We start from the raw sequence: 16,985 nt of genomic DNA, 5'->3' as shown, positions 1-16,985 counted from the left end.
GGCTCCGCACCGCGAGCGTATCGTTCATCGCGCCCGTTCTTAGTGGTGCCGGTCGGATCGATTTCCCGAAAACTCGAGAGCCGTAGACGATGATTTTTAATCATGTTACTCGCAACGCGCATACTTTCAATCGTTCTCCGCTCGAAACCCGGACGGACAGCGGTCGGAACGTACTGTGACCGGTGCCGGATTTATGAGGAAGGAGGAGGTAGATAAGCAAGTGGGTAGGCTCTAACTTGCTCGACCCGTTGAGTTTGCGAAAAGTAGAAAAAAAGTCGTGAAAATGACTCCGTATACTCAGAGGAGACTTTGAGACAACGTCTCCCCTTGATAAAAAAAACAGGTACTCATAAATAATAACTACTTAAAAATGTATAGATATTTTTATTTTCATTGAAAATACTCGTATGTTAAAGCGTTTTCTATATTTATTACTATAAATTTAAAGCTATAAAATATAAAACCTATACATAGTAATTTCGATGGAAACACTATTTTAGTAATTTCGTCCGACAGGTTCAATCGTAACATGTAATGGTTTGGATTGTTTGACGGAAAGGGCCGGGGAGAATAATCCACGTACTACGTAAATACGTATATTACATATATACTACGCTGTTTTCAACTGGGTTCACGACAATAATTTCCGTGCCGTCATTAGTCAATCTACGAAATCGCGGTTAAAAAAAATTGCAGAATTAGTTTATAAAAAAATGTACCGTTTAATGAAGTTAAAATTAAAATATTCAATTAAGTATAGTTAATTTTTCAGTAAAAGAGTTCTTCTTGTTGGTAGTTTGGATATAGATTTTATGTTTAGATAATTTAAGTCTCTCCGAAATATTTAATACGAGCCGCTACTGCGTGTACTTCCGCCTATGCGAGGACGCTGCGTTTTTATTAGCCCCGGTGCGGTGTTAGTTCGTTTAATTACCACGCGTTCTAGCCAACGAGTCCGTTTTTCGTTTTCGGAACGGTTTCGCCGCTTCGAAAACGAATAGAGCCCGACGACGTGATTGACAACTGTTCACGGCGGAGCGAAAACGGATTTCTTTCGACGCTATTCTTCGTCGGGTAGGCAGCGGGTGAGTAATGCGTGCAGATAGCGCGGACATACACGGCCGCGTGTAGGAGAAGTCGTCGCGGTATAAATTTTGTACGGGTAATGTATGATGCCGGTCAGCATGTTTCGTCCCTTTTAAAATAGCGATGGGGAGGGAGGGGGGAAAGGGAGTGAAACGACATGCCCTGTTTAATGGTGAAATAATTTATGCGCTTGCACATAATACATACCGTACGATAGTGTACACATGCATATATGTATGAGTATATACGTATAACATCGCATCCCCTATGCGAACAACACCCGTTCTTTATTCGCACGTGTATATACATGCGTATGTGTGTAATAGAAATCCATTATTACATACATGTATAAGCGGGGCTTATTCTAAGGACTTTAACCTACTGCCCAAACACGCTGAAAAGTTTCATGGAATTTATTTGGATTACAATACTTACCGACTCCCCAGATAAATTGTACATTGATATTTTAGAATTTTGACTGTCGCGTGGTAAAAAATTAAAAAAAAAAAAAAAAAAAAATACGGGCCTTTTACCGCTGTTTAAATTTAAACCACATAGATTAATCACAATCGTGGGAGTAGCGAAGACCGTAAACTTACATAATTATCACTTGTTAGGTACTAGGTTGGGCTTGTAGATTGCACAGATTTCAAACGCTCTTAGTAGACGTCCGATCGTTCCACAAAGATAATTATACTCTTGTAAGGTGCCCATGTTCATTAAGTCCGCTTGACCTTTCGATTTTTCCTACTTATACGATTCGGGTCGTACCGCCCGTACAGAGTACAAGATCTGCCGTACAAGTATATACTTGCTCGTACGTTTACGCACCACACGGCGGGCAGTCAACGCGACGTCGGGATGGCGCAAGTACGGGTTTTATTGATCCCCTCGCGGCGTCGGCGATGCTGTGCGCGCGTACCTCGGGCAAACGTTTTCCGGCTTACACGCGCTGGTGCCGCGCGGCCGAGCGAACGTCCGACGTTTTCGGGGCCGCCAAACGTTTTCCGGTGCACGGGCTCGGCGTCCAAAGGACATCCCCAGCGGCTGCAGGTCAGAACGGGTGCGCGTCCGGACGGGAAACGGACCGCGTGCGACCAACGTGCGACCAGGTAATCGCGAACAACTTAAGGCCGTGCTACCCCATTGCAGCAACGCGACGCCGTGTGATTTCGCGTAAACATCGCGTGATAATCGTTTTTTTTTTTTTCTCCGTAGAAATAACGGAAAAAATATACATTAGGGATCGCAATAGCAACCGATCATGAACGACTAATGTTGTCCGGTCGGTCGACGAAAGTTCCCATTATCAATCGCTTCGTCGGCCACGTTCGTTTTATTTTGTATTTTTGTTCATAACTTTTACATAAATATTGATTTATAATAATCACGGCGAAAACCGATGACGAGTCCCGTCGTAACTATACGCCTAAATACCTTGATGATTGAAATTTAACATCATCTTGTGCCGCGACAACAGAAATGCGACAATCGACATTATTCTGTATACGAGAACGTACCCGATACCTTCGACGATGTAAGGCAATATAATCGTCATCTTCGGAAGACAACACTTTTGCAACTGAGCCATTCTAGTTGCTGCAACATCGGGTACGGTGTGCAGACCCATGACATGTCGTACGATATTTTTCCTAAGCAACTATTTTCGCATCGACGTCGCGTTTCCTTAGTGGGAGGATGGCCAAGGGTATTGCACGGCGGCAGGTTGATTTTTTTCCAAAAGCTACGCGCGGAACGGTACGAGAACGGGCTGTGCCGTGAAAACGATAGCGTTGGTCGACCGGGTTCCGTCGCCTCGCGAAAGTCGAAACGAAGTACGAGTAAAACTTCATTTCGATCCGTCGAGGGACGTACGTCGGATCTCGATAAGCGTTCTCGCTGCACATTCGCGTTTCTTTTTCTTTCTTTTTCCCGTGCACAACGATTTCAAACCCCTCCGATTATCCGATCAATGATGCCATCCGCGAGTTAGTTACCATTATCAATAGTCAATATTTGAACGGCGTTTATATCGATTTCGGTAAACGTTTTGGTTTTGGTATTTTTCAAATAAACAAAACACGTGCTCGCGATTAATGTGAACGGTAAGTGCTCGCACTTGTGTTCAATAAGCATTTAATTAACATGTTTACATTGTTACGCGCAAACAGCACTTTTTACGATAAAAAAATATATTCAACAACAAAATTACCTGTTTTTTATTTTATTTATTTTTTTTTAAAAAACGCTTTCCAGTCAATTACTTCAATATATATTGTGCACGTATAAAATACCGATAAAATATCATTCAAATAAAGGATCAGTGTATTATTTAATTTGTAGTTTTTAATTTTAATAAACATTTACAACCACGGTTTTAACGCTTTTTAATTGGTGTAATACATGAACGTCTTGTGTAATAAATTTTTCAAAACTCCTCAGCTGATTAAAATTAGATTTAAATTGAAAACGGAAGTTATTATGTAGCGTATTCAATTTTTAATTATTTACTGAACAATGTTTTTCTACTAAACACGAATATTGTAAATTATAAAAAAAATCTATTCATAAATATAAAACTTAAGGTTTAAAATTGTACACGCACTTGTGAACTTTTAAAATAGTTTTATACAAATATCATACAAAGTACACGATACTACCTCGTACGGAATCGGTTCCAATAATGATTATTAAATTTATCAAATGTTTTTGAAATTCATATCCAAAAAGTATTTTTATCCAAGTATGAATATATTTGCACTGATAAATCTTGAACATCGTTGTTTGATATTCACGATTAATGAATGTTACAAATTATTTTCGCCGTACAGAAATCATTTTTAATTAAAAATCTTTCGAAACAATAACAGTAATCGTTTTACTGACCACGTATAGTGGTATAATACATACGAATTAGGAGATACTCCGTCGAAATGCTTATATGGACACGCCCGTAACATCTTGCTATCAACCGGCATTATCGGCTAGTCGTTAAATCGGTGGTGAACTCGATGTGGAATCATTATTATAACACTACCTACCATATTAGGTTAGGTTAGGTTATGTTTTTAAATTGTTTAACATTATTCTTTCTTCTTTTTTTTTTCCATTCCGATTTTCAGCCAAGCTGTCCTGTAACATTTGAATACGATGCGTTCGGTCGCGTTAACAGTATGGTTTTTCTTGAACGTCGTAATGCTGGGCATGTGCGGATACATTTATCTGCTGTGGCTGCAGTATTGGCGCCAGATAAGCGTCAAGAACCATCATCCTCAGGAGTTGACCTACACGCAACAGCAGCCTTACGCCGAATATTACGACGAAGGCGATTACACCACCATCCATCCGAAAAACGGGAATCCGTTAATGCGCGTTAGTGAAACGCATTTAGATAAGACTGAAAAAATCAGGCAGGTAACACAATGTTGTATACACGTCCTACTATGGTTGTGTATAATATATTATGTATAAATAATATACAATATACTTACGTAACATGACTGTCGAATGGGCATTGGAAAAAATCGTATTATTTTAATATTTTTTCACGTTAGGTTAGGTTAGACGTGTATATGTATAGGACATCAATATAAAATCGTTGTATTGGTTGTTTTCTTTTTTACTTAAATTCAACCGGCAATACGATAACTATAGTGATCACCGGGGCTCGTAAGTTCATGCATTTGCATATCAATCATGCAAAGTTGTATTTAATGCTAGATGACATAGAAATCTATTTCAACGTACCCCGGTTAAATATGTGAAATCTTATTTTGCATGTTTTTGCATATTTGGCATGTTTTTGTATATTTGGCATATTTATGCATATTTCTATTTTATCGGACATATTATAAAACATTCTATTAGAATCTATCAAAAATCTAAATGGAAAATATATATAAAATTAAAAATAGGAATTGTATTATCTTTTATTTTCTTGCCTTCTTGATACTCGTACATTTAATGAATACATTTGTTTCAAAACTTTCAGATTTAAAATGAATTACTAACAAAGACGTACATTATACGCAGTTAATGAAGGCTCAAAAATAATAATTAAAATCTATTTTTTTATTAATTGTGACATAAAAAAATAAAATATAGCTATAAAAAAAATGAATGGATTATTCATGTTATTTCAAAAATTATTTCTGATTTTTTTAAGTACCCAAGCATTTTTTAAGTGCATAATTTTAGACATCCAGTGAAAAAGTTACTTGGACTTATATTCATGAACTTCAAAAATACGTCCAATAACAGTCAGGAGTTTCTAACAACATTTTTTCTGCACTTAATGGTTTAGGTTATTGAAATAATTCTAATACTGAACAAAAATGACAGATTTTTTACTTTCATAGAAAATATTATAAGTAAGAGTACTGACCCAAATTACGAATACTAATAATATCTATAAAATATATAAATACACATTTTTCTCAATAATTAAAAATTTTTATTTTAAATGTTATTTATGTTTCGAATTCCCTCGGTAACTCCAAGTTTTGATATGTCAATTTTTTTTTTTTTTGATCCCTTACGACTTCAAGATACCGAGGTTTCACCGTAGTTGGTACCGGTAATCCGTACGTCGAGTGGCAAACGTTCGTGTCCAACGTCGGAAGCAAGTCGCAACCAGAATTTGGTACACGATGTAATACGTGTCGTCCTGCATCCAGTCTTGAATCATCTCGTTCTCTACTTGTGCTCAAAGAAAACGTCCACCATACCTCCTTGCACGTCTTTTTTCCCGTTTCTGAACTCGAAATCTGAATTTCAGTGGCAGCAGCTGGAATCACGTGGTCCATTTTATTTTTCTGCTTTCCTACCACTTTTTCAAGCGTGTATAAGTTCGCACACGGATGTACACCCCAGAGGGAATATATGCGTACAACATTCGATACAACGTGAGCAACTGCCCTTAAGTCAGTGCTACAAACCATCGTGCAAATACGCTTAACCTCCTGGAAGTGCATTTAAATGCATATTTTTTAACTTTTTAAAGCATATTTCAAAGCAAATTTTGCCAATTTTTAATGCATACTTTTTCAGGCATTTTCTAGGGCACGAACTTCAAACCATGGTGATCACTAGAGCTCGGATTTATATGCATTTGCATGTCTGTACTAAATGTATGCACATCTATGGAGATTTAAAATGTCCACGATTCATATCACACCGAATTTAAACACCTAATTTTATATTGCATATTTTGCATATTTCGAGGATTATTGCATATTTGTTCATAAATGCATATAACATGTATATTTAATGGATTTTTAATAAATTAACTATTTTAATTTACAGTAAATTTTATAATCGCCTCGAATAGAGCACAAATAGATATGATAGGTATTAAGTTTCAAAAATATTATTTTAAAAGATTTGTATTTTTTTAAATTTTTTATTAGTTTTTGAGAGTAGGTAACTTCAAATGATATAAAATATCTATTTTTAGTTTTTTTTTTTTTATTGTTATTCTCGTTTTTAAGTTTCCTAAAAGTTTTAGATTGATTTAAATGATTTTAAATATAAAGCAGTGGGTATTATAAATTTTTTTTGTTTTTAATAAAATATTTAGAATTTTATAAAGTGTAACATAATGCATATAATCGCATATTTAGCCACTTTTTTTTTACATATTTGCATCATATTTGACACTTTTTAAATGCACATAAATCCGGGCTCTAATGATCACTAATACTTGACATAAATTCCGGACATTTAATGATTTCTTTTGTAAATAAGAAATATTTATTCCTATTAGGATTATTAGATTATTAATTTTAATATCAGTTCAATCTAATTATTGAGATGTGTAGCTTCCATTATATAGTTGTACGAAAACATATATATATATCGTAGGCTGACGGTGGTGACGTTAAATAATTGATTAAATCACAATTTAAAAGTATATTACAGTCTGCTTTGAAATCATTCATCAAAATCACATCGACCATTAATTAAGAAACATCACCAGTACAATTAATATTTTCGGAGTATAAATTAATAATCTATAATCGTATTTTATAAGTAATTAAGATTTTAAATTTAATAAAAGCTATAAATTGGTTTTACTGGGAAACGGTAATTATGTATACAGGTACTACACTCACCTAAATAAGTGTTGATCTGAGAGTTTATCGAATTATATGCAAGTAGTAATTTACTTTAGTACATTTTCAATTATAAATTACATTTTAACGTCGAACGTTTGAACTTCAATCTTAAATTTACGTACGAGTTTTAAATAGATTATAATACCTATGTAATTGAATAATTTAAATACGACATGAATTTATAAATGTTAAAGATTAAATCTTTACATCTCAAGTTTATCATTATAATTAATGGGTAATTAATTGAACAAAACGTTTAGCACAAAGACCTAACCGTACAATTAGTCCATAACAACTAACTGCAGTGGTTCTTAAAACACCTGACATACAACCTAATTAAAACAATTTGCCACAAATTATTATGACGGTTAGACGAACAACTCAATCTCGTTTAATGCATTTATTATTTTTTCTGTAATGAGTTATATAGTAAGGAGTTAAGATAAAACATTTATATAAAATATGCATTTTTCATAAGTATTACGAGTACTTGATCAGTATGACGTCATCTACAAGCTGTAAGCTTATAGGTTTCTTGGGAAATCGGATAATAAGGACAAACTAAAAAATATAAAAGACTAAGGTATCCCTGTATCTGCGGTAAATTACAAATATATGATGAACAAGAGTGATTTGAAGTACTAGCATTGATTTCAGAATATACAGATTATATGCCTATTGTTAAAATTGGTAGCACTTATATACACGCAGCCACTAGACGTCGCCATAACCGTTGCATTCAATTTGATAAATATCGGCTTTCAACAACAAAAAACTTTCTATTCTGTTTCTATAATTGGTAAAGTTTATTTATTAAAACATTATTATTGGTTGCTGTTTTTATTGTTAAAAACCAATTTTTATCATGTTGAATGCAAATAATCTCAGCGACGTTTAGTGGACACCGCGTTGACACTGTCAATCATAACAATTTGATGGCGTATCTGTATATTATATCCGTATCGTATATTCTAAAATCAATGGTACTATGTTTACAGACAGTATTAGGAATATTTAAGGCCTAAAACAAAAATCACCTTCAACAACTGAACATATGCGAGTATTTGTAGTTACTAATACATTTTAAACGCAAAAGCCTATGTACATATTATGTAAAAAAAATTAGTCACAAACAGGAATCAAATATGAGGGAAGCAGTAAAAATGTTAAAAACAACTATAATTTGTTAAATCGATACACGTTTAAGGAGTTTTGACCATTCCAAGTCCATAATTAAGGAACATTTAGTATATATGTATATATATATATATATATATATATATAGCAGTTACATTATTTTTAAAATTAATGTGCTATTAGTTATACCCATTTTTAAAAACATTAAATGACTTTATTAAAAATAATATATCTGTTTATGCATGCGTAAACATCGTTATGTAAACGAACCATTTTTTTCCCTCTAATTAATACTCGTCGAGTGTATATTAGGTATCAAATTTCCTCGTTGAAGAGAACGAAACACTATACTCGTATACTTATACTTTATTATAATATAATAGCGAAACCACTATACGGTAGCGACTACATCGTTATAATAAGTATTCTAAATATTATTATACGTACCTTGCAACGTATTTATTTAATGCGATGTCGCAGTTACAATATTCTATCAAATTATAATAACTCAAATCGTATATTATAATTTAATATTCTACCAGTATAATATATCGTACACCATCCAAAAGAATAGGTTGAATTCATACTCGACAGCCATATACTGTTGTATTAAAATATTACACAATGATTATTGAAAAAATCGCATGTATATTACAATACGATTATATGCCTACGATAAACGTAATATTAACATGTTTTATTTAATATTACGTACGCGATATGTATTTAATGTACTTATACGGACTTAATATACTTACCTGTTAAGTATTGTGTGCATATAAATATACTATACATATTTTTACCTCTTCGTGCAAAACGTGTCAAGTTTAGAAATTGCTATTTTGGAATTCATATTGCATAGTGCGTACAATGTACGAGGAAAATCTATACAATGTGCTGCTATAGTAAACTAAGCAACTAAGCCCGAATAGGTTTATACAGTAAAAAAATACATAAATATATTTATAAATAATTCAAATACCCCTCATACACTGCTTGCTAAATCTCACAAACGACAAACCGTCGTATAAACTTGTAATTTGACGTGATGGTTCCTCTAACACTCTAGATATGTAATAAGAATTACAAAAAATATAAAATGAGGATCTAACGAAAATGGCAGTTTTAAGGATCGACACAATATGAGTAGTATGTTGATTTTCATAATTACTTAAGATATGTGTAAATTAACAAAGGTATAATAAACAAATAAAAAAATCATATAATTAGAATGTACGAAAATCGTATGATTTTTCTACCTAAATTTTTTTTCGATTTAGGATTAGTAATTTTTTTTATAAAAAACAGTAAAATTTCTTCCATGTAGTCCGGATGTTTTAGGTTATTAGTTTTTAGGTTTATTAGTTTATTAGGTTTTAAGTATTGAAATTAAATTTAAATTTCCAAAAATAACATTTTTTTCAAAGGAATATTAAATTACATTTTTCTTAAAAATATCACGTACCTATATCCACTAAACAAGTTTAATGTTTAAAGTTTCAGTAAAAAATTATTTGCTTATGGACGTATTTTATGTGAACGACATATATACATTATGTATAAATAATATGGACGGTTCTCGGGTAAAAGGGGTTAAATTTAACGATTTTTTTTTTTATTGCATATTCGTGCTGATAATTATGATCCACATCGATTGACATTAACAAACAAAAATAATTTAGGTTAATAACCTCCGGGAAAAATAAGAATAATTCATCAACCATTGAACGAAAAGAATAAGTCAACATATTATTTTAAAGTTTTCAAATATTTACTCGTCATGACCTTTATTCATATAATATTATTAATATATTTAGTAAAAGGATGCAGATGAAAAAAATCTTGCGCAAATTAATAAATTAGTCATGTGTAATAGGGATCAATTAAAAAATAAATATTACTTAAAAGTATTAAGTCACTTATTGGACTTATTACAACTTTGAAGTTAATAAAATGTTCCGAATTCTACGAAATTCCCTGCTTGAAGAACTAATTGAAAAAGAAAAATATCGAAATCATCTATGAACCGTGGTTTGAACTTTCGAATATTGTTGACGAACTTTTTTTCTTTTTATCTTAAATACTGTTTTTCCATTTATTCCTTTACACCCATCATACCTCACAACGGATGATATCGTTCAGATGAACATGTGCGGAACTCATTTCACACATACGGGGGTGTCAAGGGGTGCTTAACACCCTTAAGTTCTAAATTAGTAATCCCAGATTGTTAAAATATGAAAAATAATTTAAGTCTCCGTAGAATGTTTACTACGAGCCTCTACTGTTTCGCAGGTTGTTCAATTTCAAGAACAAGATCATCGCCCGTCTGCGGCAGGTGGTCATGAAGGAGAACAGCAATTACGGGTCCGCCAAGGACGAGAACCCGTACAACGTGCCGTACCGACCGCAAGCGCCGAGCAACGTTAAGAGCGACTGGGTGTGCGACATGGCTTCAGCCGTGGAAGGGTTCAGGACGTTGGAGAGCGCAGACGTCGAGCACCGCGTTCTGGCCCAGAGCATACCGGACACGCCGCTGTTCGGCGACGACGAGGTGTTCGGCACGTGCGCGATCATATCCAACGCGGCCACCCTCCGTAATTCCAACCTCGGATACCTTATAGGTGTGAATCAAGTCAACGTTTTGGTCGCGCGTCCAATGGCGTATAAAGACTAACTAGCATCCCTGGAAAACTTGGAAAAAAACGCTTTTTAAACAATTAAAATTTGATGTTATGATATTTTTTCAACCTTTAATTTTACTATTTTTTTTTTTTTTTTACTATACAATTTATATTTCTACGTTATTATTACAGTGTTAATTTTAAACTTCGAAAATTTGATTTTCTCATTTTATGGCTGGCGGCAAATTCATCGATAATTCCTTCATATCAAATTGCCCTTATGTTATTTTCATAATTTCATTAAATTCACACGTAGAGTATACAAATAGACAACATCTACGTATTTCAAAAAGTATAAGGGAAAAATTTCAATTGCAGTTTAAAAATACGACTTTTGCACAATTTTGCACCCCTTTGCAATTCGCACCGCTGACGTAGGCACAGTTCACCATACCCTTACTACACCACTGCGCACGTCACTTGAACGTTTACGGCTGATTACGGCAGGACCCGATCAGGGGCGTTTTCAAGCATCGGGCAAAATTACTATGTGCATCCCTATAGATTTATCGTATATCGTTGAAATATTACGTTTATTTTATACAATGAAAGTTGTTCAAAAAAATAAAATAATAAACACATTAAGGCGAAAATCCGAGGCCCCTCATAACAGAGACTATAGTTGTCTATCCTGCCTAATGGTAAATTGTATGACCCTGACGAACTGTATGTATACGAGAAAAATTTCAAAAACAACCATCTCGAAACGTTTCTGGACTTAGGCCCTATGAAGGCACGGGCCTCAAGAGATGTGACATGGTAGCGAGTTGTGCACTTTTAATCATATTTTTTTTTTTTTTAAAAATTACAAAATAAAAATTTTTCCTTTGACGATTTGTACATTACACTATTTTCCCTGTGGATTTGCAATATAAAATCGAAATAAACACAACGGCTACTATTCGTAATAATTTCGATGAAAATTATGGTCGAATATAAATTAAAATCCGATCGTTTACTATCCGTATAATGTTTTCAAAAACCTACCTATACTTAAGTATAGTTAATCAACAAATATTTTCGTAATCATGCTAATCCATGACTTGAGTACAATCCTAATCGATGATTTCTCATTCTCCCGCGGTAAAACGTGGTATTCGTCAATGCATCAATTTGATAATACTGAAACAAATTCGTTGTCGACTTTAAGTTGTATTGTTTTGATTGCATTTCGTTGATGAATTAGCCGAGGAAAAAGTTCAAAGAAAAAATGTATAAGTTTGATTAATTTGTAAATATTACCAAAAAAAGATTTTAAGTGTTATTCAGTTTTCATTAACGATGTACCAATTTTAAGAAAAGATAATAATTTAAATTGAACGTACTTGTGTAATTTTGTACTAATAACTATAGAAAGGATTGGGTGCAACATGAAATAGGCGACGGATTAGGAAGTGTCTCTTGGTGGAGACAATACGCTTATGTCTATCATTATTACGGAATTATTACTGAATCACATCCGTATCTGTGATGAAAAATAATTGTTATAAATATAGATGTTTATAATTTCACGTGGAAGTGAACAAATAACACTCGACAACAATTTAATTGACAATTGTTTCTACTTTATTCAACAAACATACTCGTATTACATCCTATCTTTATATTTCTACAACAAAAGTGATGTGCAAAATATGTAATTTTGTTTGACAGGTTATTGACATATCAAATAAAAAAAACCCCATTAATTATTTATATGTAATCCATGCACACAATATAAATAATAATTGTATCATAAATCTATGTACCGAGTTATTATTCTGATTACATTTAAATGGTTGACATCGTTAGACTACAATAAAATACTAACTGATTCATTTAAAAATGTTTCAATCGTTAAAACATAAAGACCTTGATTCACAAATGAAACCCAAGGAAGAACGCAGACATTTTTTTTTACATTTTTGTTTGATTTTTTTTTCTATTCTAATCTTGGTAATTATTTGAATATAAAATAAATATCATATACATTGATTTTTAAACATCAATATAAAAATACGAGTATATAATAACACAAAACAAATAAAAATACATAACAATACTAAAAAAGTCGCCAAATATTTTGTATAATAAGTGTAATGGAACTACAACGTAACTTTTTTAATTTTATAATAATATTAAATGTTAAATGAGTTTGTGAAATGATTGATTTTAAAATTTTAGATCAACACGATTTGGTGTTACGGTTCAATAACGCTCCAACAAAAGGATACGAAAAGGACGTCGGGTCGAAGACAACAATACGTATTTTGAATTCTCAAGTCGTTACCAAACCACAATTTCAGTTTTTGTCATCGCCATTGTACAAGCGGCTCAAACTTTTGATGTGGGATCCTTCGAATTATACGTCATCCGTTAACGAAGTAAAAATAAGCAGTAAAATTACTATAGAGATTAAAACTTTTAAAAAATACTTTCCCGTAAAACTGTTAACACAATTATATATTCTGTTTGTTTTTCAGTGGATCAAGAACCCCGAACACAACTTTAAAAAGAACTACATATCGTTCAGAGAAGCCAATCCTAGGTCAAACTTTCATATCGTTCATCCGCAATACCTGTGGCGCTTATGGGATTACATACAAGATCACACCACCGCTCATATCAGACGGAATCCACCGTCGTCCGGGTTTTTAGGTGAAAATATATTAAAACAACCAGTATATTACTTGCACTGCAATATATTTGAAAGCGTATTAAACAATAGTGGTAAAAAAAAAACTTTCTATTTTCTCATTTTATTTTTTATTCATCTTTCATTTCAATGTGTTTTCCTCGTTTGTGGTTAGTGTAGCGATGTACCTAATTCGCAAATAGTTATTTATTCCTTTTATAATTAGCGTTCTGTATCACGGCACAACCTCACTGAGAACTAACCAGTATTACAGTACAATGGGATGGTTATTTCCTGCACGCCTATTAGTATCAACGACCAAGAGCTGTAGATATATTTCCAGCTATTACTCGATCAGTACTCTCCGGTCCGTGAACTTAACTTCGATATCGTAAAACCATAATCTACAATGTAGATTAACCGAACGAGACAAGAGTAGATTATGTCATAATCTACTCTTGTCTCGTTCGGCGACATTCATTGTTAATCGATCAAACCGTTCGTAGATATACTTGTACGTACGTAGTTATTGTTAATGACGTATCTGCAGTGATATCGTAGACATATTTCAAGTAATGATGAGCAGTAGGAGTATATCGTACACATTTTGTGTACACCGTATCGATTGACAAGTGTATACATTTAGACGTTGTGCAAAATAAAAAGGCTTTCGTTAACACAACTATCAACATCATTGTACACAAAACTTTGCAGTAGTATGCACAACCTCGTAAATTGAATACCGTACACACGACCAAGTAAATATGTATTATGCGTGTAGTGAACACGGGCGTGCAACGTAAATATCATAAATTACGGTGTGTGTGCCCGGCCTGTACCTATACTGCAGTACTATAGCGAAGATTGTATTTTTGATTTTCACACAGGACTGGCAATGCTATTGCCGCGGTGTTCGGTCGTTAATATGTTCGAATTCATACCGTCGGAAAGGATGACACACCGTTGTCATTACTATCACGAAAAAGTCGACGTGACGTGCACATTTGGAATTTGGCATCCGTTAGCTGCCGAAAAACTGCTAATGCTTGCGGCGAACACCATGACCGATCAGACGGTGTTCCACACAGGGTTTCTTTCCATCCCCGGTTATAAATCTCCGCTATGCGCTTTATAGTACAAACAATAAAACGTTGATACATTGTCAATGTAATTTGGTCGACACAATTTTTCATCATCACGTTACACAATACGGTTGGGTGTTTTTTTTTTTATTATTATTATTATATAAAAATATCCAATCAACCGAGGTTACGAATACGCGTACGTATCATCCACGTGCATTTATATGGTGCAGTAGAATATAACGAAAAAATATGAAATACTACAATATTAGACTGCACGACCGCGTTTGTTACAGCATTGTTAACTGTACGGAACTTTTTGTCGAATACAATTTCGTTGACCGTAACACATAGCGTTAAGCGTTAGGTATTTAATGTATTATTATAAATCCTGATGATGTAACTTTTTTGATATAAGAGAAAAAAAAAGAAAGTTTCAATAGATTTATATTATATTACTATGACTATTGACGTGAATATAAAAAAAAAAAAAAAAATTACGACATTTTATATACTTCTTCATGCAACATCGATTATTCGACCTATAGGGCTTGTAACATTTAAATGTAGTCCGTGCCTACCTATAATGTAATAATCCAAAACAATTACTTGAGATTATTCCGCTGATTATGTCACTCGAATACCTTACTGATTTCGTACAAGAACGTCCAGATATATCCAACACGTGATGGAAAAATTTTTTATTCTGCTACAATCGGCGCAAAATGGTGGTCTGCCATAATTATGTCAAAACATTAATGTTTTAAACATAATACTTATACGGTATACATGCATTCATTACATAACAATCTTTAATATGTTATCCATTTAATTTTAAAAATATATTTCAACCGTTCATAATATCACTTCAAGCCTATAAACGAAGTATCAAAATATTTGTTCCATAAAATGTATCATATATTATTATTTTTTACTATTTATTATCACTATTATCATACAAATATAAACCTAAATATAATTTATGACTTAAAATGAACTAGTCAATGTGATAAAATCATTTAAATGTATTAGAAAAAAAATGCTTGACTAACGAACTATTTGTATTTTATTTAGAGTAAAATTAATTTTATCAAAACAGCTTTATTTTAAATTTTACAATTATTATATTTTTTTTTTTTTTTTAGTAAAAAGCTCCTATTAATAATAATTTATTATTATATGTATTTAAAAATAAAAATAGAAGTTTAAATGTAATAAGTATGTAGAATAAGTATTGAATGTACTGGAGTATTAAACTTCACTCTGAAATAAGTAAGGATACTAAGTAATTACTGTAAAGCCTATTGATAATCAATTCGCTTATACCTATATCGTTACCATTTGTAACGCAATAAATTTTACTAGATTTCAAATAAATGTACACATTTTGATTTTAATATGTTTTGATAAAATTAATTTGGAATTGTGATCATCCGTCTATATTTAGCCGGTCTTAAACAAGTCCCGTTACTTCTTGAATCCCGACTGAGACGCCTAAAAAAACAAAATACCGGTTTCTTAAAATTAATATACCCATCTAAACAATACGTAGTCAAAAAAGTACGAACAAGATACACTGAGATAGGGCGTTGAACATGTTTTGTCTCATTAGTCATTTTGTTCATTTCGACTACGTAAGTTAGCGGTGTATTTTTTTAATTTTTTTTATTATTTAAAAGCCATACGATAAATAAACTGTGTCAGGATAACTATCCCAAACGAACACTGTTCAGTGACTAATAGTAAAAATAATTATTATAATAACAATAATACTCACTGTACGTTTTAAAATTTTTAATTGCTAATTATACTCGTAAATAATTTTAGGTTTAGAGTTCCGAACCTTATGTATTGAATATGTAATAGATAGTATAAACGTGAAATTAATATGCGATCAACTCTATCTGTGCATAATAATATAAAACTATTTTCTAGATATTTTAATTAGTCTTAAACATATTATCTATATAAAATGTAATCCAAGTAATATCATGCACAAAGAATTATAGTAGTAAAAAAAAAATTATAGTGTTGCTCCATAGATTTCATATTTTTATTACCTTAAAACGTTATGTATTTATATGTTTTGTAATACGAGTACAATATAATGATAGCTATAACTAATTCACTTATTTAATTTATTTTCTATTCCGTAAAATGTAAATGTAATTATATTTATATATATATGTGTACATTTATGTATACGTGTATGTGTCTGTTGTATCGAAGGTAAAATACCATGTAATATTAGTTAATATTAGTATTA

The 16,985-nt window shown here is 32.5% G+C and overlaps 1 protein-coding gene across 1 annotated transcript; it reads left to right on the top strand.

The window, feature by feature from the left end:
• The first annotated feature begins 2,013 nt into the window (after positions 1-2,013).
• On the top strand, positions 2,014-15,671 carry LOC112689894 (beta-galactoside alpha-2,6-sialyltransferase 2). Its single transcript, XM_025563772.1, has 6 exons — positions 2,014-2,198; positions 4,209-4,496; positions 10,635-10,963; positions 13,187-13,386; positions 13,486-13,660; positions 14,525-15,671. Exons 2-6 carry the CDS (start codon positions 4,237-4,239, stop codon positions 14,770-14,772), a joined length of 1,212 nt encoding a protein of 403 aa, XP_025419557.1. The 5' UTR covers positions 2,014-2,198; positions 4,209-4,236; the 3' UTR covers positions 14,773-15,671.
• The last annotated feature ends 1,314 nt before the right edge of the window (positions 15,672-16,985 follow it).

This window comes from Sipha flava, unplaced genomic scaffold (genome assembly GCF_003268045.1).
Source record: "Sipha flava isolate LNK unplaced genomic scaffold, YSA_version1 113_pilon_pilon, whole genome shotgun sequence".
Classification (NCBI taxonomy): Eukaryota; Metazoa; Arthropoda; class Insecta; order Hemiptera; family Aphididae; genus Sipha; species Sipha flava.
Note: the sequence above shows the minus strand (reverse complement) of the source record. Positions and strands in the feature narration are given on the sequence as shown.

Bases quoted from the DNA above. Each gene is read 5' to 3' on its own strand.
- LOC112689894 (XM_025563772.1), top strand. From the start codon at position 4,237: ATGCGTTCGGTCGCGTTAACAGTATGGTTTTTCTTGAACGTCGTAATG. The intron at 10,964-13,186 runs GTGTGAATCAAG...TTAAAATTTTAG, and splicing joins CAACCTCGGATACCTTATAG to ATCAACACGATTTGGTGTTA. The intron at 13,387-13,485 runs GTAAAAATAAGC...TTTGTTTTTCAG, and splicing joins ATACGTCATCCGTTAACGAA to TGGATCAAGAACCCCGAACA.